At 35.8% G+C, this 23,579-nt stretch overlaps 1 protein-coding gene across 1 annotated transcript; it reads right to left on the bottom strand.

Moving 5' to 3' along the window:
• Positions 1 to 919: 919 nt before the first annotated feature.
• LOC149267019 (uncharacterized) lies at positions 920 to 2,912 on the bottom strand. The gene is made up of 4 exons (XM_089397887.1): positions 2,144 to 2,912; positions 1,955 to 2,047; positions 1,388 to 1,455; positions 920 to 1,277 (listed from the first exon to the last, which is right to left on the bottom strand). The coding sequence occupies exons 1-4, from the start codon at positions 2,777 to 2,779 to the stop codon at positions 1,160 to 1,162; spliced, it is 915 nt and encodes a 304-aa protein (XP_089254013.1). The 5' UTR covers positions 2,780 to 2,912; the 3' UTR covers positions 920 to 1,159.
• Between the last annotated feature and the right edge of the window lie 20,667 nt (positions 2,913 to 23,579).

The raw sequence follows: 23,579 nt of genomic DNA, 5'->3' as shown, positions 1-23,579 counted from the left end.
CCATACAACTACTATTGTGTCTCCTGCTTCATTTTCTCCATTGGACATCTAGGAAATAAGTTGTGTGTGTGGGTGTCCATGTAGCTGCTGCTATGAAGGGTTTTTAAGCTGATGTTGAAATCAGAAAAAAATTAAACTACATTGTTAATGAAAAGAAATCATATTATTAGAAAAAGACATCAACAAACTGCATTATTAGAAAAATATATCACCAAAACTTGATTGAAAACCATTCTTAAACAAAAAAAAAAATGACCAACCAAGCCATACAACAACAACACTTCAGATGTATATTACATATTACAACATTTCCCTATTAGATGTGGAAAACTTTCCTTTTAATTACATAAATTTTTGAATCTATAAAGCTTGAAGTTTTTAATGGAGATGAAAGTCTATTGATAGTGTTCTTTGATTGAGCAATGTTAAGAGGAAAGTTCAATTCCCTTGGTTGTTCAAGTTTATATTTATTTTTTTGGTTTGCTTTAAATTGTTTCACGCTGAACAAAATAGATAGTATAAATTAGAAACAAATGAGACTAAAAAAATTTTTCCATTATGCAAATAGATTTATATTTTCAATGATGTAAATTTAAATATTTTTGAAGATTATCTAATGAATAGAAGAAACATATGGTTACCTTTTTTCAATAAAATTTGAGAAAAATATTTGCCTATTTACTAAATTCTAATAAAATTTTATAGTGTTTTAATGTAGTCACTTTTAAATTTTAAAGATTTAAGACACTATTTCATTTGACCATTTTTTTTATAAAAAGTTTATTTAATATACACTTGTTAATAAAAGTATAATTTTTTTTATAACTCTTCAAAATTAGATAAATATATGCCCTTTCAAATCGAATTAATACCCACTTTTCAAATTTGTTCACGCATCGCATACATGTCCAGTGGAACATAAGGTCAACATCAAAGTCAATCAGGTTAAAACGTTTATTACGATTTAGTGAAAGAAAGTGAACCTGATGGATACAGTTTTTCTGACAATCTGCAATATCTTAAACCCAAACGTGCTCAATCTCTAACCTTCAAATTTGTTGTGGCCCTAACCTTCCTCAAAAGTCATTGCGTTCACCTATAGTAACCGTTCCTTTATTCACATAATTCATTTTCTTGGTATCCATTTCTGTGCATTTAATTATCCATCTATCAGCAGAAAGTTGAGCAGCGTCTCGTTCAACTCGGCGGGTTTCTCCAGCTGAGGAACATGCCCGCACTCTTTTATCACCACCACCTTACCCTTCTCTCCAATATGTCTGCAAACATGAAACGAAAAATTGAACTTACGCTTGAAGAGACTAACAAATTATAAAAATATCTAAAACTCCATTCGCATTAAAAGAAACTAAATTTTGCAGCTAGTTACCTCTGCAGAAGAAAGGCCTGGTCGAGCCTGAAGGTTCGATCCTTCTCTCCCCAAACTATTAGGACGTCCTGTTCGTTTTCATCCAAATGCAAGAAACTTAAGTTTCCATCAATAATCTCAAACAAATTGATACATTAATGTATCCATACTTACTATTTTGGAATGCTGAATTTATTTTAATTGGGGATTTTGTGAGCTCAACTGTTTGACCTCGTTACTGTCCAATGGGATATTCCCAGCATTACAATCTGGATAAGGATAACAATTTTGGAATTTCACATACAGCGCCTAGGATAATAATTGACTTAGTTCAGACAACACAGAGATGGACTGTTTGACCTGACTGGTATCTAGTAGGGGTATTCCAGCATTTACAATCTGGAAAGATAGCCATTTTGGAATTCCAGATACAACGAGTAAGTCAAACAATTAACTTGGCTTCTGCATATGTCTCCCTGAGATTCTGTCCATCCAATTTTATAATATTTTAGAAATCTACAACCAAATTCATCCCTGCAACACATTAATATCACACTATTAAATCCAATGTGTCGTAAAGAAAGAAACCTGGTTTACTGTAGGCAGTAAGTGCGAATTCTGTGAACTAATGATAACAGCATCCAACAGCTCTAGTCTCTTCTCCCTGTTTCCTCCCATGGCCTACCCAGCATTCAAATTCAAATTAACCAAAAAAAACTTAACAAATTAAATAGAATAACTTAACATTTCGTTGCAAAGGAAACAAGCAAACAATACCTGAAGGAGGTCCTGGTATATACAAGTAGGAAGCCATGGCATCTTGTAAAATGTAATATTCATGCCTTTTCTCATGTCTCCACAATTGTTGGGAATCAGAACGTTTTTAATGTCGTCGGAGCCCAACTCTTTGAGAAGACTGTCGTTTGTCGACGGCGTCATGCAAATTGCAGAGCTGATGATAATTAGGCGTTGGACGAGGTTAGGGTATTTGTGCGCCATCCAGAAGGAAACGAAGCCACCGTAGCTGTGCCCCACCACGATCACACTCTGCACCCCAAGATATTCGACCATACGCTTCATGCACTCCGCTTGGAAGAGCTCAGTGCGCTCAGAGCTGGTGGTGGTGGACTTCCCGAAGAATATGAGGTCCGGAATGAGGAGATCGAAGTGCTTCCCGAGCTCGCAAATTTGGGTATCCCATCCAGCCAGCCCATCCGCCCCGAAACCGTGAATGAGAAGGAGGGTTGGCCGCTGATTCCCCAGTACACTATATGAATTCTTCAATACCCAGCAGTGCAGGGAGGTGCCATTGTTCAACTGTATATTTTCTGACTTGAAACCCTTGGAGATCCAGTGAGATTGCTTCCTCTTTCTCATGAATTCTACAACACTAAATCCAAATATTCCTCTCATTTCGTCTCCCCACCGATAGCGTTGCCTTAACAATGTGATGCGTGAATGTCTTCTTTATTAATGGATTTATCTGATGGAAAGGAAGATAAGGAAAAATACACAAATTCACGCCATAAAATTTTTATTCATAAAACTTTTCAGATACATAATTATAGTGGTATACATCTCAAGTATATAAAGCTTTAGCTGGTTAAATATAGAATCATGTTCTTTCTCTCAACTCCACTTAACTTGTTCTTGTAAACTCACATTAAATTATGCTTTTTTACATATAAATTAAACTCTAACTATCTCAAATTAATTCACACTCTTAATATTTCCAAATATAAATTAAACTCAAATTAATTCAGACTCTTCAGACTCTTAAAAATGGACTCACGCTCTTAAAATAGGCCAGGCTTCATTCCATGTAGAAGAAATTCCTATTTCCAGCATTATCCATATTTAAAATTTTTGTAAACCCAATAAAATCCAATGGTAACTTGTTTCTCATGCCAGTTGTTCTATTTCTGATTAAGTATTGAAACCTTGCACGATTCAATTAAAATGGAAATCACCGCGTTAGCTAGAGCCATCGATCCGAAATTATTCTCAGATTGATGCGAATGCGTGTAAGCAATTCTGAACATTGAACGCAGAACGCACGCTATCCCCTTTGTGCTCGGCGGAATGTATAACGCACAGCACAGTCATTTTTCTTAAATTGCAGTAAGAAGAATTACTTGAAAAAATTCTTAAGTACGAAGATTCCAGAGATACCTTGATGAATCCAGAGATTCTGGTGGGTGGTTGGTAGGTTTTTCAGAGATCAGGGGACCATTCGGCGGGGTAGATTACCAATAATGTGAAAGATGATATCACAATCACTGAACTATCTTATTTCTCTACTTTTGAATTTCACTCATCATGGTATTTAACCCAATTGTGTATTTGGTCAAACTAAACCAATTGTGTAGTCTTTTTTTTCTTCTCTTTTTCATAACTAAGTCATCACATTAACAAAACAAGTCATAACTAGGTCATCACATTAACAAGTTGCTATCTATAAATGTAAGTTAAGTCATCACATTAACAAGGGACAGTTTCTATCTATAAATGCAAGTTGGCTTATCATTGTTATTCATAGAAAACCATACCATTTAGAATTAATCATCATAAAAAAGTAAACCCTTTCACTTTTACCAAATAACTCTAGTCCATTAAACTGATTACTTACATTCAAACAAAAATAATTAAAAATAATTGTTAACCAAATAAAAACAATCTTAAAATATACTCTAACCAAAAAACATTTGTGTACTTTGTCTAAATGGCTTCTTTTTAACTTAATTCTTTTCTTATATTTAATATATTGAATTGTTTAATGTATAATGTTTCACATTTTAAGGAGCGTTAAATATATTTACATATTTAAAACAAAAAACCCAATTTCCTTTACAATTATGTCACTTCATTCATTTAAAAATTATATATTTAACAATATCATTACCAAAAATATTCTTTCCAATTAATCAATTATGACCATAATTGAAAAAGTAATTAAACTATGCAATTTCAATCCAGAGAAACTGCACAATGTGACATGGCAGTTTGTACAACAAATTGTATGTATAGCAATATCCTACTGACGCAGCTGCTGCAGGATAACAATTTCATATTCACAAGCTACTGAAAAAGAGGCAAATGGGCCTTATATTTTGCCGTTGACCTAAAAAAAGGGTGAAGACGTACACAAAGAAATAGAGTTTAAAGATGTATAGCAATTTCATATTCAGAATTACCTGGAAACGAGGAAATTATCTTTTGTCGTTGACCTAGAAAACGGTAAAGACGTACACAAACATATAGTTTATAGTTAATTTTTAGAAATGGAAGATAAATGTAATCAATTTGGCAGTTTCTACCGCAAATTGTACGTCTGACAATTTCATCTTCAGAAGTTACTCTAAACGAGGCAAATGCGCCTTATATTTTGTCGTTGACCTTAGAAAATGTAACAACGTACACGAAAGCATATAAACTCATATAGTTTATAGTTAATTTTTAAAGTTAAATATAATAAGTTTTGCAACATGGTCATAAGTTAACCAAAGCAGAGTATTTTAGAACATTCAATTAAGTCTGGTAAATAAATTCCAATTATGGAGAACAAGAAAAAAAAATATATAATACATTGATGATAACATTGGTAACTGTTTACGAAAAAAAAATGAATATTGGGAAATGTTTACGCCACAAAAAAGGTTACAAGTTATTTTGATTCTATACCACATTTCTTAGTATAAAAATTTAAATAAAAAATAATAATAAAATTAATGTAATTTTAATTGTGAGGGACAGGGATGGAATTTGACAGGTGAATTGCCGGGTGATTTGCTCGTGAAATACAGTTTAAAATTTTACAAGACCATCAAAATTCTTTGCTAAAGTTGTGAAAACTGGCAGAAAAAGGTGAAAACTGTCCAATTTAATGAGTAAGCTTATTTTCAAATTCCATTAAGCTTATTTTGAAATTCCAACCCCAGTAAGGGATTTATAGAAGAAAATGAAATACATCAACTTTATATATTGAGAGGTGTTTCCGCCTTAAAAACAAAAACAATTGTTTTCGAATTTTATAAAACACTTTCCAATATAAATATAAAAATAAAAATAAAAAAAACAAGTAGATATTTATATTTGGTTAGATATTTTAAAAAGATATTATATTAATAATTCCAGTCATATTGTGTTAGCTCAATTTATTTTTAATATAATTTTGTGTTTATTAAATTAATAAAAAAATAAACATAAAAATATTTTTATTTATATTGTGTTAGCTCAATTTATTTTTAATATAACTTATATGCTTTTAAATTAATAAAAGAAAATAAACATAAAAATATTTATGGTTAATTTTTAATAAAGGAAGCTAAATGCAATAATTTTTATAACAATGTCATTAAGTTGATCAAAGTAAAGGATACTAGACCATTCAACTAGATCTAGTAAATAAATTCCAACTATAAAGGATAAGAGAAAAAAATGTAATACATCAACTATATATATTGAGAAGTGTTTTAGCCTTAAAAATCAAATATAATATGATTTCATAAAACACTTCCCAATATAAAAATTCTAAATAAAAAAATAATAAACACACAAGTGAATATATATATTTAGTTAAATATAATTAAAAACATATTATAATAATAATCTCACTTTTATTGTATTAGCTCAATTAATTTTTACTATAATTTATGTATATTAAATTAATAAAAGCATAAACTTAAAATATTTTTAGTTCATTTTTAATGATAAAAACTAATTGAAAAACAAGTTTTGCAACTCGGTCATTAAGTTGACTGAAGCATAGCATTATACATCATTAACCAAATCTAATAAATAAATTAAAATTGTGAGTCACAAGAGATAAAAGTGTAATGCATTAACTATGGGCGAATGTGGACAGGGACAATTAGTTAAAAATAATTAATATTATTTTGTATTAATGGAGAAAATGGTTACATTGTTGTAACGTTCTCCCTAGTTTAGGATTAGTTCCTAAAGTTTAGGGGTTTGGGTGCAACTTCCTAATTCCTAGTATTGTATTTAATGATGTAATCTTTCATTGATGAATAATAGAGTGTACGAGAGTGATCTCTCTGTTTTGTGAGTGTAGTCTCCAAGTGCAGGCCACACCTGAGAGCTACATCTCTTTCTTTTCAATTCTGTTCACATTTTATCTTGGTATCAGAGCTCAGATTGGGTGAGCCTGATCTTTTGTCACCTTTGTGGCTGAAGTGCCTTTGTAGCTAGCTTACCTGTGTGGTAGAATTGCTTGTGTGGCAGAATTGCCTGTGTGGCTTGAAGTGCCTTTGTGGCCGCGTGTACACAAGAGCTCTGTGCTCAATTGAGCAGGTGGACTGCAGAACACCTGGCTCGGACTCGGATATTTTTTTTTCTTCTGAGGAGTAAGATTGGGAAAAACGAGAGAACAAGGCTAAAGTCTTGTTGAAGATGTCTGTGAAGGACAATGTTATTGCGCACATTAGAGACTGTAAAACGTCCGCGGACATCTGGACGAAAATCAAAAGTTTGTATGAGACCCAGAATACAAGCCGAGTCTTGGCACTTAAAAGCAAGCTATTTTCAATGAGGATGGATGAAAGGGAGACTGCTGCTGCATTTGTTGCGCGAATTAAAGATGTGAAAGACGGATTGGGGGCCATCGGAGTGGCGGTGTCTGATGAAGATCTTGTTGCAATCACAATGAACGGGATGCGTGATGATTTTCAAACGTTCATCAATGGAGTGTCAGCAAGGGAGAAAGCACCCACATTTGATGATCTCACTGGGATCTTGCAGCAAGAGGAGGAGCGGTGTCAGAACTTGAACCCCCAGAGTGATGATCTTGCGCTGATGGCGAAACGACGATCATCCAAAGGAAAGCAGTCACAGCAGCAACCAAAGCAGAAAGGAGGAACATCACATAAGAATCTGCATTCTCATAAAGTTATGCTTGCAAATTATTCTGAAAAGAAATGTTATTATTGTGGAAAGAAGGGTCATATACAGAGTGCATGTTATAAGAAGCAGGCTGATGATGCAAAGAGGAGGCAGGCAAATGCAAAGCACAGAGGATACTTTGTTGAAGAAGAAGATGAATTTCGACTGTTCACAGTCGACTGTGCCCTTTCAGCATCTAATGAAGATGACATTTGGTATGTCGATTCCGGAGCATCCTCTCACGTGACAGGTAAAAAGGAATTTTTTGATAGTCTTGAAGAAAGTATAAATGGATCAAAAATATATCTAGGAGATGATAGTGCATACGAGATTAAAGGTCATGGGGTGATTTCAGTTAAGTTACCAAATGGAAAAATTAGTCACCTTACAAATGTTTTATATGTACCTGGAATTAAGAAAAATCTGATATCTGTATCCATGATGGCTGATCAAGATATGCAAGTCGAGTTCTTCAAGACTCATTGTGTGATAAAGGATTGCAAGAATGAAATAGTTGCAACAGGCATGCGAGTTGGAAGCCTATATAGACTGGATGCAAAAAGCATACCAAAGCAAGCCATGGTTGCAGGAGGATCGACAGCCGAACAACTCTGGCATCAGAGGTTCGGTCATTTGAATTTGCAGGACCTCATGTTATTGCAGAAGAAAGGCATGGTCGAGGGACTCCCTATCTTTCGTAATGTTCAACTAGTGCACACTCATGTATGCAGACCTATGCAGACAAGGTCTCTAGGAGGAGCATATTATTTTTTGTTATTTACTGATGACTGCACTAGATATTCATGGGTTTATTTTTTGAACAAGAAAAGTCAGGCTTTCCAGTGCTTTATAGAATTTAAAACCTTGGTGGAAAAACAGTTTGGTAAGAGTATAAAAATTCTCTGATCTGATCAAGGGGGAGAATACAAGCTAAAGGAATTCATGAAATTCTACAAATCTCACGGGATTGTTCAGCAGTATACAGTGCCACACACACCACAGCAGAATGGAGTTGCAGAGCGCAAAAACAGAACCTTGGTGGAGTGCGCAAGGAGTATGCTACAAGGTAAGGGTCTGTCTAATAGTTTTTGGGCAGAGGCTATCAACACTACTGTATATTTGAAGAACATAAGTCCTACCAGGTATCTTGGCTTCAAAACCCCTTTTGAAGCTTTATATGGATTTAAACCAGCAGTAAACCATCTAAGAGTATTTGGGTCAAAAGCATTTGCCCATATACCCAAAGCCGATAGGAAGAAATTAGACCCTAAAGCAGTTAAATGCATCTTTGTTGGTTATGGCACATAATTTAAAGCATATAAATTATTCAATCCTGAGTCTCGTAAGACATTTGCAAGCAGGGATGTAGTGTTTCATGAACAGGTACAGGAAGGGAAATATGACGTTGGTGATGATTGGCACATTCCATTGTTGTTGGAGGAAAGCAGCGAGGATGAAAGAGAGCAGGAGCATAAAGAAGAGCAAAAAGAAGAACATCAAGAAGGTGATAATGCAAGCCCAGTTATAGTAGAAGAAAACAAATTTGAGGTAAGTCCCCTACCAAGGAGATCAGGTAGGAAGACTCAATTACCATTAAAATTGAGAAACTATGCTTTGTTGTCGAAGGTTTTGAACATTGTAGAACCCTCTAATTACAAAGAAGCTAGTCAATTTAAGGAATGGAGAGCTGCAATGAATGAAGAGATGGAATCAATTCTTAGAAATGATACTTGGGATTTAGTTGAGCTGCCTAAGAATAAAACACCCATAGGATGTAAATGGTTGTTTAAACCAAAAATGAATGCAGACGAAAGTATAGAGAAGTTAAAAGCTAGGCTGGTTGCAAAAGGATATTCACAACAGGAAGGTATAGATTTTGATGATACTTTTGCACCTGTAGCAAAGTTAAATACAATCAGAATGCTTATTGCTTTAGCTACTCAATGTAAGTGGGAATTACACCAACTTGATGTTAAATCTGCATTTTTAAATGGTGATTTAAAAGAGGAAATTTACTTAGTACAGCCAGAAGGATTTGTAAAGTAGGGGCAGGAACATCTTGTTTGTAGATTGAAAAAGGCTTTATATGGTTTTAAGCAAGCACCCAGGTCTTGGTACGAAAAGGTTGATTCTTTCTTTGTAGATCATGGTTTCCATAGAAGTTTAAATGACCCAAATTTGTATACCAAGTACAATGATCAGGGGCAGATTATTTTGATTTCTTTGTATGTGGATGACATGATTATAACAGGAAATGCAGATGATTTAATCAGAGGAATCAAAAGGCTTATGGCACAAGTTTTTGAGATGAAAAATCTCGGATGCCTTCACTATTGTCTGGGATTAGAAGTATGCAGAGATACTAGGCAAACTTTTCTTACCCAAGGGAAGTATGCCAGAAATCTGTTGGAAAAGTTTGGTATGGATCGGTGTAGATCAGCAACGACACCTTTGCAGCAGAACCTGAAATTGAGCAGTGATGATGGCACTAAGGAGGTTGATGCCACAATGTACAGACAACTGGTTGGCAGCTTGATATATCTTACAACAACCAGACCTGACTTGGCATACTCTGTTAGTGTGTTGATCCAATTCATGTCGAAATCGCTTGAAAGTCACTGGGTAGCAGCAAAGAGCGTGTTGAGGTATCTTTGTGGTACTGTTAATTATGGTATTTTATACACTGATGTATCTGATGTTACTCTAGCAGGTTTTTCAGACTCAGAATGGCCAGGTAACCTGGATGATCGGAGGTCCATCACAAGTTATGCATTCAACATAGGTTCCGGGATCATAGCTTGGAGCAGCAAGAAGCAGAGTACTGTAGCCTTGTCTTCATGTGAAGCTGAGTATCAAGCATTGTGTGCAGCAATGTGTGAAGCGATCTGGTTGAGAAGGCTTCTCAAAGATGCAGGAAAAGAACAGAACAATCCCACTTCCATCAAAAGCGACAACCAAAGCACCATTAAATTAGCATACAATCCAGTGTTTCACAAAAACATCAAACATATAGACACTCAGTTTCATTTTGTTAGAGAGAAAATACAGTCAAAAGAAATTGCTGTTGAATATTGTAAAACTTGTGACAATGTGGCTAATATTTTTACAAAGCCTCTTGCACGAGTGAAATTTGAATTGTTTAGAAAGATGCTAGGATTCCAGGAGAACCCTTTCTCCATTAAGGGGGGGAGTTAAAAATAATTAATATTATTTTGTATTAATGGAGAAAATGGTTACATTGTTGTAATGTTCTCCCTAGTTTAGGATTAGTTCCTAAAGTTAAGGGGTTTGGGTGCAACTTCCTAATTCCTAGTATTGTATTTAATGATGAAATCTTTCATTGATGAATAATAGAGTGTACGAGAGTGATCTCTCTGTTTTGTGAGTGTAGTCTCCAGGTGCAGGCCACACCTGAGAGCTACATCTCTTTCTTTTCAATTCTGTTCACATTTTATCTCAATTTACACTCGCACTGAACTAAAGTAGCTCTTGAGAGGAGGATAATTATCATATTGTTATCATTAGTTGATTTCATATGTTTTTCAAAGTAATGGAGCTTTTAAGATTTTATCATAGAATTTATGTTTCTGGGATATATTGGGAAGTGTTTCATATAACAGTATATGATTATAATTATAAATTAATAAAAAATTTCCATTTTACTTATATTGAAAGTTATTTGAAGTAAAATGTTGATGTATTTTCATCGTGAACCATGTTATAATTTTTACTTTTGGTTCGATAGGTATATTTTATAACTTCAGATTTTATTTAAAAAAATATTTAAATAAAAATTAATATTAAAAATATAGGTAGATACACATATTGTTAGATATAATTAAAAGAATATTATATTATGGTTAGATATACTTAAAATAATATTATATTAATAATCCCACACTTATTATGTTAATTTAATTTATTTTTAATATTATAATATAGTATGAAGGAGATATAAAAATATTTCACTCTAGTAAATAAAATATTTGGATGCCAATATTTTATATCAACTTATAGGTGATTAAAAATTAAAAATAAACAAAATCAAAAATTAAAAATAAACAAAATCATATATTTAACTTATAAGTATTTCAATATAATATTTATGCTAACTAATATATTTCAATATGAACTTCGTATATATGTATACAGAGAGAGATAGAGAATCCAAAATTTGTGTTTGAGATGACAAGAGGTGAGAGGTGATCCCTATGCAGTGATCACGTATCTTGAACCGCCCACACACACATAGATGATTATATTAATGCCTAAAAAGAGTAAGTAATTAAAAAGTAAAATCAAGGCATAAATAAAATACTTCACTATACGTCCCTGTGTTAATGGCCATTATGAGCTATCCTTGGGGGCCAAGCATTTCACCCTCAAATGAAATGGGTATTTCTAAAGAGGGGGAATTTCTTGCTCCCAGCATGCCTTTGCGTGAGATGGCCACTTCTGGCTATTTATTTGTGGCATTAGTTTTGCGTTGGGCATTCTGCAAGAGAGTATGGAGTATAGGTGAGATTGAGTCATTGACCTCTCTACTACCAATGGAAATTCTTCACCCTTTCATTGAGAGGAAATCGTTTGCGGGAGTGCCTAGGATTGAGACAACATGGCATTTGCATGTTGTGGTCCTGAGGAAGAGATGGTGGGTGGGTGTTGGAGTTGGGCATGCAGAAGTGTTGTAGTAGCCTCAAGCCTAGGTAATGGATGGTCTATAGAGATTCACCTTTATTACTCACAACGAGGTGGTACATTTCATTTCCTCATTAGGCTTATCTCTTTTAGTATTTGTTTTCCTAGGTCAAATGTGTCTTTCTTTAAGCTAGTCTGAGAATTTGGTGGGGTGTGGGTAGCGTGTGAGTTTGTTATCTCTTTTTCTTAGGTGGGATACATGTTTTTTAGCTAAGAGGAATTTATTTTGGTATGTTTGCATTTTTTTATGTTTTTGTAAGGGGAATCTCATGAAGAAAGTTTTTAGCTGGCCGAGAGTCTCTTTGCCCTCCTAGTATTATTCAGTTTTGAATGTATTATGCAAAAATTGTCTTCTAGGAAACTTGTGGCTCTTTATTTGGCTAATTATGCTAGGGTCTGTTGGCTTTTCCATTGGGTTAACCATTTCAATGGAGTTTGAGTCAAGGCACCTTTTTATTGGCATGGTTTAGTTTATGAGTTTCACTGACACTTATGTTGGGTGGTGCCAAAGCCCTGTCAATGGCGTGGTTGGATCTTTCTCTTGTTTCTTCATAGGTCATGGTCATTATAATAGTTTCTATAGGTGTGACCCCTTTTTGCAACCATGCAACCCTTACAACACATGCATTGTAGGCCAGGGGGGCGGGAGTAGCCCACAAGGTCAATGAAGCGTGAGACTTTTAGCTCAAGATTCTATTCCTAAAAATTGAAGGGTAATATCATAAACTACTCATGCGAGAGAGAGAGAGAGAGAGAGAGAGAGAGAGAGAGAGAGCTAATACGAATCCATCTTAGCCAAAAATTTATCAAGCACCTTGAGGGATCAAATCTCTCAAAGTGCAAACATTTTCTCAAGTTTTGGAGACTGAAAAATAATTTCATGTCAAGAGATTTGATCCCTCTTGACCTTTGCTAGAATCTTGGTTAAGATGGATCAATATTGGCTAGAAGTAGTGAAAGATAGAGTATCAAAGATAGTTATACCCTTTTTTAGTTTCAATTTAATTAAAAAAAATCATGTCCACAAGTTTTAGATTCTATATCAATTTTTATTTATGATATTGAATTGATTTATTATGTTTTTTCTTACATTTTTTTAAATGTATATATTTTAAGTCACATATTAATGTGCATAGATATTTAATTCCCACATAATATCCATGATTTTTTTTTAATAGTATTGGGTTGAGATTTATTGCATTTTTTATTTTTATTTTTAATTCATTTATAAAAAATGTCATGTCCAAAGTGTGATTTTCAATTTCTAATTTTATTTATGACATTGAACACTTATTATTTATGGTTGCTTCACTATGTTTTTCTTGGTACACACTCTTTTAAATGTATACTTAACTTATATATTAATTCTTTTTATGATCAATAACAATTATAATAATAACAATAATATAGTCCTAGAGGGGTAGTTCAAGTGGTGATTGAAGTTCTGCTAACTAAGAGATCCAAGATTTAATCCAACAATCATAACTTTTTCTATGAAAAAAGCAAGTCATAAGCCCCAAAAATATAACCAAAATTATAATTTAATTATTTTTTATGGATTTTTTTTTTTAAATCTTGGCAATGTAAGATATATGATGAGATAAGTGTTATGATGTAACATTTGAATAGATGCCTATGAATATTTACTCTTTATTTAATTTATGATTACATTAATAAACTAAAACAACTATATAAATTAAGTGATTAGAAAGACATCAAAACATTTACTTTATATACATTTTATATTACAAAAAAAATAAAAACCATAAAAATTAACTAAATTATAATTTTATTTTAAATTATTATATTAATATGAATTATTAAAAAAATAATATATTACCATCTATAATAAAAATTTTAAAATTAGAAATTTAACTTGTAAATAAAATTGGCTACAAAATTCAATACTGCAGACCAAAACCTATATATCATTCATATGTAATTCATGTAACACTTGCTCATTAAAAAAAAGACCTATTTACTTTTTAGATAAATTTAAACATCTAATATGTACCTACCCTATTAAATCCTGACCATCTTATAATAAACTAAGATTTTTGTTTGACTAACTTTATTCTAAACTAAATACTTATCCACCTAATAAACTCAGGTAAACGTAATCAAATCGGCATAATTATTAAAACTTGTTTCTTTCTTTCAATAATTAAGCTTTGTCCGTTTTCTTTCCTTGTATCATCTTTTTTCTTGCATTTAAGATCGTCGATTCGGCAAGAAAGTTCGTGAATGTTCACGGGATGGAATACAAGTCCAGTGGAGAGTAGAGGCAAATCAGATTGAATAACGTTACATTTATTACGATTATTTGAGCGTGTAACTTCCCTTCACCTTGGCTATTCTAACTATTCCTTATTCACACAATTCATTTTCATGGTATTCATTTTCTCGACATTAAATTATGGCGCACAATTTATTTTCATAGTACCCATTTTCTCTGCATTTAATTTGTAAATGTGTTAGAAAACCTGCACAGATGAATCTAGCTAGTAAAGGTTGAACACACAGCTTTGCAGAGCAAAAACACTAAAAGAAAATCGAAAGAAGAAAAGAATGATGCATTCGAAAATATGTTACAATGCTCATGATATAGCATCACTGGGTGAAGATTCCAAGGTAATGCACTATAGTGGTGATCAATGAGAAGACTCAACACCTACAACAAGTTCCGGAGATAACTAGTCGGTTGCGGAGTTAAAGAAGGAGTAAATCATGCAAAAGGAATCTTGCATGCAATCCCATGCTCTAACTAAGAGTCCGCATGTAAGTGTGTAGTAGTTCCAACATGCAAAAGGAATCTTGCATGCAGTCACATGCTCTAACAAAGAGTCTGCATGTAGGTGTGTAGTAGTTCCAACACCCCCCCTGAACACCACTATGGGGAAAAATAGAAAATGGGCCCTGGAAACTAAGGCCAAAGGTCACCCAAAATACAGTGCAACTTGTACTAAAATTGAGGAAAGGGGGAAAACCTCGTGGGAAAACCCCCCCCTAAAAATACAATGTAATCAAAAGAAAAGAGGAAGAAAAATACAGTTGCTAAGCAATCGTGTCCTTCACTCCAAGACGATCACGCAAAGAGCGAAACTTCTGCTCAGTGAATGTCTTGGTGAAGATGTCTGCAGTCTGTTCTGCTGAAAGACAAAACTGCAAATCAATGACCCAATCATGTACTAAGTCTCTGATGTAGTGCATATGGATCTCTATGTGCTTCGTCCGCTGCCGTTGTACTGGATCCCTGCAAAATTTGAGAGTGCTCTGGTTGTCACACCAGATGACAATGGGCTGGTGGAACTGGACGCCCAACTCAGTGAGGAAGTGTTGTAGCCACAGAGCCTGAATGGTGATGTTGACTACTCCTCGGTACTCAGCCTCAGCTGAAGAGAGAGCAATAGCAGCCTGCTTCTTGCTCGACCAACAGATAGGGCCAGATCATAGACTGAGTGAATATCCAGAGGTGGACTTGCGATCAATGCTATCTCATGCCCAATCAGAATCTATGAAGCCAAGGAGATTCAATGCAGTGCCTGCTGCATAGTGAATCCCGAAGGTGATGGTGCCCTGCACATATCGGAGGATGCGCTTGGCAGCATTCCAGTGTAGCTCATGCGGCTCCTGTATGTATCTGGAAACTGCCCCTACTGCATATGAGAGATCTGGTCTGGAGTGGGTGAGGTACAATAAGCTCCCCACTAGCTGTCGGTAGAGAGTGTTGTCAACTAATGGAGTGTCACCTCCATCCTCAAGGCGGACCCCAGACAGAAAAGGAGTCGGTGCTGGCTTGCAGTCAGTCATGCGAAATCTCTCGAGGAGATCCCGTGCATACTTAGCCTAAGAGAGTTTGATGCCTGTGGCATTCTGGCTGATCTCAAGACCAAGAAAGAAGTGTAATGGACCCATGTTCGTCATCAAGAACCTATCATACAAGGCCCTCTTGACTGTAGCAATAGTTGAAGCCGAGCTGCCAGTGATTAGGAGATCATCTACATACAAAACTAAGATAAGAAGAGGATCATGTGTCCTAAGCATGTAAACATTCGGATCAGACTTACATCTTTCAAAGTTTTGTGATAAGAGAAAAGAATCCATCTTCGCGTACCAAGCTCTCGGGGCTTGCTTAAGGCCGTAGAGAGATTTCTTCAGTCTGCAGACCAAAGATGAATCCTGAATGAAACCATGTGGCTGCTCCATGTAGATCTCCTCAGATAGGTCTCCGTGAAGAAAGGCATTCTTCACATCCATCTGATATACTTCCCACCGCTGGGCAGCCGCAATGGCAAGTGTAAGGCGTATGGAATCCATCTTTGCTACTAGAGCAAAGGTCTCGTCATAATCGATGCCATGCACTTGTTGGAAGCCTTTGGCTACTAGCCTTGCTTTCCCTCTGGTGATTTGCCCATCTGCAACACTCTTGGTCCTGTAGACCCATTTGCATCGGACAAGTTTCCTTCCTGAAGGAAGGGGGACTAGATCCCAAGTCTGGTTCTCGAGGAGGGAGTTATACTCCTCCTCCATGACGGACTCCCAAGATGGATGCCCAGCAGCCTCAGCATAAGACTGTGGATCAGAAGACTGAACCAAATGAAAATGCCAGGAGGGCAATGGTTCAGTGGCAGTGAGGACAAGAGGAGGCTTAATAAACTCTGAGCTAGTCCTCTGCAGATCAGAATTATCCCCCACAAGACCATTTCTAGCATCTGGTTGGTCTTGTGCATATATCTCACGTAATCTCCTTGTTCTCTGATTTATGACAGGGGAATATGATTCATTGCTGGAAGCCCGATCTGGGCTTGGATGTGGATCATCATTTACATGCACTAGATTTGTATCTGAAGACTCTGTCTTTGCATCTGCATGCTCTTCCTCGGCATCTGCATGATCTGTATCTGCATCTGAATGCACTGAGTCATCATCTTGGACATGAGGTAGATAAAAAGTGTCTGCATGCGGCGCTTGAGGTGCATGCGAGAGACTTTCGTCAAATTTGACACTTCGCTCAATGATGAGCTTGTCCGTAGAGGGAATCAGGAGTCGATATCCCTTCACACCATCAAGGTATCCAACAAAGATGCACTCAATGCTCTGTGGATCAAGAGCTTTCCTCTTTTAAGAGGGGATCCGGGCCCATGCTCAAGAACCGAAAACACGGAGGTGAGTGACCTCTGGTTCAGTGCCGCTCCAAGCCTCAAAGGGGGTCTGATCCTTGACAGACTTATGAGGAGATCTGTTCTGGATGTAGTTAGCACAATTAAGTGCTTCGGCCCAGAGCTTATGAGGCAGTGACTTGGCATGCAACATGCAGGAAGCCATCTCTTTGAGAGATCGGTTCTTTCTCTTAGCAACTTCGTTCTGCTGCGGAGTGTATGGAACTGTGTACTGCAACTGTATGGTAGACTGAAGGCAAAGGTTCCGAAGTGCTGTGTTAACATATTCCCCCCCATTGTCTGTACGGAGGGCTTTGATCTTTCTCTCTGACTGTGTCTCAACTAGTGCTTTGAAATCTTCCAAGTGCTCAAAAACTTCAGATTTGTTCTTGAGAAGATACACCCAAGTATACCGTGAGAAATCATCAATAAATGTAAGCACATACCTTGCTTTGTTGATGGAAGGATGCGGAAAAGGCCCCATGAGATCACTATGGATCAGATCTAGAGGAGAGGATGCTCTGTGAGTCTTGCCGGTGTCAAACTTTTCTCTAGGATGTTTGCCAAGAACACACCCTTCACAAACTCCTTTGGAGAAACTGATATTTGGCAAGACTTCCACCATCTCATTCTTGCTTAGCTGCTGCATATACCTGTAATTTAAGTGACCAAACCTCTCGTGCCAAAGCCTACTACTATCATCAGCATGTGTAAGCAATAAGGAGGATTCAGATTCAATAAATTCAGAAAATGTATACAATCTGGCTCCATTGTTTACCTCACCAGTTGAAATTTTGTCATTGCTATGTAGATCATATATGTTCACTGCATCTGGAGTGAATTCCACTCTCTTTCCGGTGCCAGAATGAGTGATCTAATAAATTGAAAGCAGGTTTACCGAAATTTTTGGAACATGAAGCACATCTTCAAAGCTTCCGTGTAAAAGTTCCACTCTACCTTTTCCGGTGACCTCAATAGGTGAGTCATCTCCCATGAGGATGGGAGGTCCTTTGCATGCATCCAAAGAGGAATAGACTTCCTTTGCAGCAGCCATATGATGTGATGCACCAGAATCTATAATCCATGCATCAGGAGAAGAATTAATTACAACTAAAGCATGAAAATTGTTACCTTTCCCGTGTGGCGGATCCTCAGTTTTCTTCTTGGCGCCCTGAGGGATGTGGTCCCCAAGGTTGTGCTTCTGAAGGATTTCTGCCATTTGGTCAATTTGTTTCTTCATGCAAGAGGATTACGGATGGAATCCTCTTTGACAGTAGGTGCATCTGTTTCCTTTCTTCCCTTTCTCATTTCTCGAGCCGGAGGAGTCATTGAAGGGCTTGGTGTACCCTTCCTTCTTTGGATGGGAATGTGCTTTTCCTTTGTCTTTTTACTGCTGATTTTTCTGATTTGAATCAGATCTGTGATTTTTATTGTGGCTGCCATCATGCACAACAAGTGCATGTGCTTTTGGAGGTTTGATTTTCCCCATGCCAATGAGTTTATCTTGCTCAAAAATAAGGGACTCCATAAATTCTTTGAGAGAAGGCATAGTGTAGGTTTTACCTGTTGCGAGCCTTACTGAATGAAATGTAGACACAAAGACGGAGTATTTCGGTCCGAGCTTTGACATAATAGAGAGAACTTGGCGACTCTCCTCCTTGGATTTGTCAATTCCACAACCCTTGAGTTGCAGCAATAGATCATTATATTTGGTGAAGAAGTCTTGAATTCTATCATAGTTCCGTGGATCCAATGATAGCAGCTCCACTTCGAGCAGATGTCCTTTCATCTCATCCTGTTTCCTGTAGAGATCTTCAACCTTTTTCCAAATCTCATTGGGAGTATTGCAGGCAGATAGATGAAACTGCAACTCTGGAGAGATGCACATGCATATGGATCCGTGGGCCTCATCCATACGGTTGAGGTACTTGGATTTCTCTATGGCTGAAGTGGGTTCCACTTCTGTAGCCATGGTAATCCTGTACAACCCTTTATGACGAAGGTATCGAGCCATTTGGTCCTTCCATTCATGATAGTTGTACGGTGTTAGGATCGATGCTTTGGGAAACTCCATTTTTCTGTCAATCTTCGATCTCCAAGCAGTAATACTTGCAAAATAAAGTACTGGTGCGCCTTTTATCTAGCAACCTGTGGGCTCTGATACCATGTAAATGTGTTAGAAAACCTGCATAGATGAATCTAGCTAGTAAAGGTTGAACACACAGCTTTGCAGAGCAAAAACACTAAAAGAAAATCGAAAGAAGAAAAGAATGATGCATTCGAAAATATGTTACAATGCTCATGATATAGCATCACTGGGTGAAGATCCCAAGGTAATGCACTATAGTGGTGATCAATGAGAAGACTCAACACCTACAACAAGTTCCGGAGATAACTAGTCAGTTGCGGAGTTAAAGAAGGAGCAAATCAAGGAGTAAATCATGCAAAAGGAATCTTGCATGCAATCCCATGCTCTAACTAAGAGTCTGCATGTAAGTGTGTAGTAGTTCCAACATGCAAAAGGAATCTTGCATGCAGTCACATGCTCTAACAAAGAGACTTCTGCATGTAGGTGTGTAGTAGTTCCAACATAATTATTCATTTAACAGCAGCCTCTCGTTCAACTCTGTGGGTTTCTCCAACTGAGGAACATGCCCGCACTCTTTTATCACCACCACCTTACCTTTCTCTCCAATGTGTCTGCAAACATGAAACAAAAAATTGAACTTGCGCTTGAAGAGTAACAAATTATAAAATGATCTAAAACTCCATCGCATTAAAAAATCAAAATTTTGCAGCAAGGCCTGGTCTAGCTTGAAGGTTCGATCCTTCTCTCTCCAAACTATTATAACGTCCTACTCGATTTCATCCAGATGAAAGAATTTTAAGTTTCCATCAAAAATTTCAAACAAAGGGATACATTAAGGTATCTTTGTTTAATATTTTGTAATGTTCGATTATTTTGATTGCAGATTTTTAAAATACTTGTATCGTAATATTTGTATTGTAGAGAGCTCAACCGTTTGACCTCACTACTATTTATTGGGATATTTTTAGCATTACCATTTAGATAAAGATAACAATTTTGGAATTCCACATACAACAGTTAGGTGAGACAATTGAATTAATTCATATTTAACACGTCTGTTTGGCCTCATTACTATCTCTTGAGATATTCCAACATTTACAATTCGAAAGGATAGCCATTTTGAATTTCCGGATACAGCAACTAAATCAAACAAGTTAAAATTCTGTCTTAGGATTTTATAAATATTTCAGAAATCTACAGGCAAATTCACCCGTATAGCACATATTAATTGTACGCTATTAAATTCAATGTATCGTAAAGAAAGAAGCCTAGTTTACTGGGGGCAACAAGTGCGAATTCTTTGAACCAATGAAAATAGCATCCAAAAGCTCTAGTCTCTTCCCTCTGTTTCCTCCCGTGGTTTACCAAGCATTCAAATTCAAATTAAACAGAATAACTTAACATTTCGTTTCAAAGGAAACAACCAAAACAATGCCAGCTTATATATGGAGGAGGTCCTGGTGTATAAAATTAGGGAGCCATGGCATCTTGTAAAACTTAATATTCATTACTTTTCTCATGTCTCCACAATTGTTGGGAATCATAACGTTTTTAATGTCGTCGGAGCCCAACTCTTTGAGAAGAGTATCGTTTGAGGAAGGCGTCATGCAAATTGCAGAGCTGATGATAATTAGGCGTTGGACGAGATTAGGGTATTTGTGGGCCATCCAGAAGGAAGCCACCGTAGCTATGCCCCACCGCGATCACACTCTGCACCCCAAGATATTCCACCATACTCTTCATGCACTCCGCTTGAAATAGCTCAGTGCGCTCAGAGCTGGTGGTGGTGGAGTTCCTGGAGAATATGAGGTAGGGAATTGTGATATCACCACATAGACCATGTAAATATTAATTTAATGCAGTTAAAACAGAGTTTAACTTTTGAGTTATAAAAAAACTATTTTTTTAATTTAATTATTTTTTTAAATAAAGCAACAGTATCAGTAAATACTATTTTTACTTGTTAATCAGTTTGGAAGGATACTTACTTATTCTTAACTGATTTCTTGAGGATTTAATTCAAGAAGATCGAGAGGATAGGGGTATCTGAGATCAAGGGAATAAAAAAGAGATGAAGAAGGAAAATCCGTGCTAATAGGTAAGACAGACCTTCCTGTCGTCTGGTTTGGATGGCTACGTTGGTATCTTCTGTTAATTAAAGAAGATAAGTTCCTAAATTAGGGACAACTTGGGGGAGATTGACTGTGACAATAGTCTCAAGGTTGGGAGGCAATGACTGTGACAACAATCTCAAGGTTGGGAGGCAAAATAGCTAGCAGCAGAGTCTAATGTTGGACTGAGATTGGTAACTAGTGAAATTCGAGATAAGTAAAAGATTTCCGCAACGATAAGTAGGAAAATCTGAATTTACAATTTTATGTATAGAATATGCTTATGGATAGTTGAACAAAAACAGGACTGGTCATCTATGCTTGGAAACATATATATATATATATATATATATATATATATATATATATATATATATATATATATATATATATATATATATATATATATATATATATATCGGAAAATAGAAATAGCAGAGAAAATATGAACAATTTAATAGCATTCAGACCCTACAATAAAAATAGATATATTTTCCAGTCTTTTATAAAAAAAGGAAAAACATGCTACAGTATAATAGAAATAATCAAGTAAGGTACAACCGGGCAAGAATGCCCTAAAACCCAAGCTCTCAAAGAGTTAAGCAGAGAAAGTATCTAAGGCCCAAGCTACAATCTAAATTTAAACATGATTAATGAGAAACTATGAATATAGTGTAAAGTCGGCCACTTAAGGAGGACTGTATTAGGAATATAAAAACCCTCATATAACCGTTACATAATTTCATAATCCGTTATTATACACGCAGTAAAGAAATTTGACTAAGTAATAAAAGATTTCCATGTTTCTGGAAGAAGACCGAAGACTTAGAATAAAAGTCTGACAGTGAAATTATCTAAACATTTCATTGAAAGAAAGAAACAGAACGCCCTGTAAATGTTACAAAGACTCTTTTACTCTTCCATAGTAATTAAGACAAAATAACATATTAATGCATATAGAAATTAAGGAAATTTGGAGTCACGATTGATGGGCCACAGAACCTTGACTGGCCGATACTCTCATATAGAAAATTTCGTGAACAACCACACAGGAATAGAAGAGTCAAAAGCGAAATATGCTAATAAACCCTCAATTGCCATAAGCTCATACATATACTATTAAATCTGAGAAAATTCAGAAAGACGTTGGAGGAACAACTTACATATCATCACCATGTAAATACAAAGTTTGTCCAAGTTATTAAACTATATATATTATGAGTTCGTAGTGTTGCCCTTTGGGGTGATTGATGCCCCAACAACTTTCATGTATCCCATGAACAATATATATCATCAATACTTAGACAAATTTGTGTTAAATTTTTATTTACGACATATTGATTTACTCTTGGAGCATAGAAGAACATTAAGAGAATCTCTGTATTGTTCTTAAAGTCTTAAGAGAACATCAGTTGTGTGCCAAATACAACAAATGTGACTTCTTTAAGGAGAAAATCTAGTACTTTGGAAATATCATCACCAAGAATGGGATTGAAGTAGATTGAAAGAAAATAAGAACTATCATGGAGTGGTTGGTACCGAAAGATGTAGTTGACATAAGATCATTCATGGGCCTAGCTAGATATTATAGGCAATTTGTGGAAGGTTTTTCTCGAGTTGGATATCCTATTACCTCTCTACAAAAGAAAGGAAAAGCCTTTAGGTGGAATCTTGACTATCAAAAGAGCTTTGATAAGCTCAAGCACCTCCTTACCTCTGCTCATATTCTAAGCATTGCTAATCCTAGTAAAGAATACGTAGTTTGCACAGATACTAGCAATGAAGGTGTAGGTGGCATATTAATTCAAGAAGGCCGATTTATATCCTCTGAGTCCAGAAAGTTTAAGGAATATGAACAAAAATATTCAAGATATGACTTAAAACTGACAGCAATAATTTATGCCTTGAATATGTGGTGACATTACCTAATGGGAAAAAAATTATGTTAATGATTGATCATCATAGTCTAACAAACTGCTTCAGACAACCCACTTTAAATGTCAGACAAGCCCATTGGGTAGATTTTCTAAGTGAATTTGATTTTGAAATCACACACTTAAAGGGGAAGGAAAACCGGGTTGCGGATGATTTAAGTCAAAAGGTAAACTGTTTATATGAAATTTCTTTCATTGAATCACGAACAACTTTCTATGAGAAGATTTGTGAAACAACGATGCAAGATTCAATTTATCAAACACTCATGGCAGCAAGCAAAGATTTTGAACAGCCATGAACAACAATTGAGATATGAAGTA

Source organism: Pinus tabuliformis, chromosome 6 (assembly GCF_031772625.1).
Source record: "Pinus tabuliformis cultivar Carrire ecotype Pingquan chromosome 6, CPIR1, whole genome shotgun sequence".
Classification (NCBI taxonomy): Eukaryota; Viridiplantae; Streptophyta; class Pinopsida; order Pinales; family Pinaceae; genus Pinus; species Pinus tabuliformis.
Note: the sequence above shows the minus strand (reverse complement) of the source record. Positions and strands in the feature narration are given on the sequence as shown.

Excerpts from the sequence above, each read along its gene's own strand:
- LOC149267019 (XM_089397887.1), bottom strand. The coding sequence starts at position 2,779 with ATGAGAGGAATATTTGGATTTAGTGTTGTAGAATTCATGAGAAAGAGG. Across the intron at positions 1,456-1,954 it reads TACTGCCTACAGTAAACCAG|GACGTCCTAATAGTTTGGGG; the intron begins GTTTCTTTCTTT and ends GAAAACGAACAG. Across the intron at positions 1,278-1,387 it reads CAGGCCTTTCTTCTGCAGAG|ACATATTGGAGAGAAGGGTA; the intron begins GTAACTAGCTGC and ends TCATGTTTGCAG.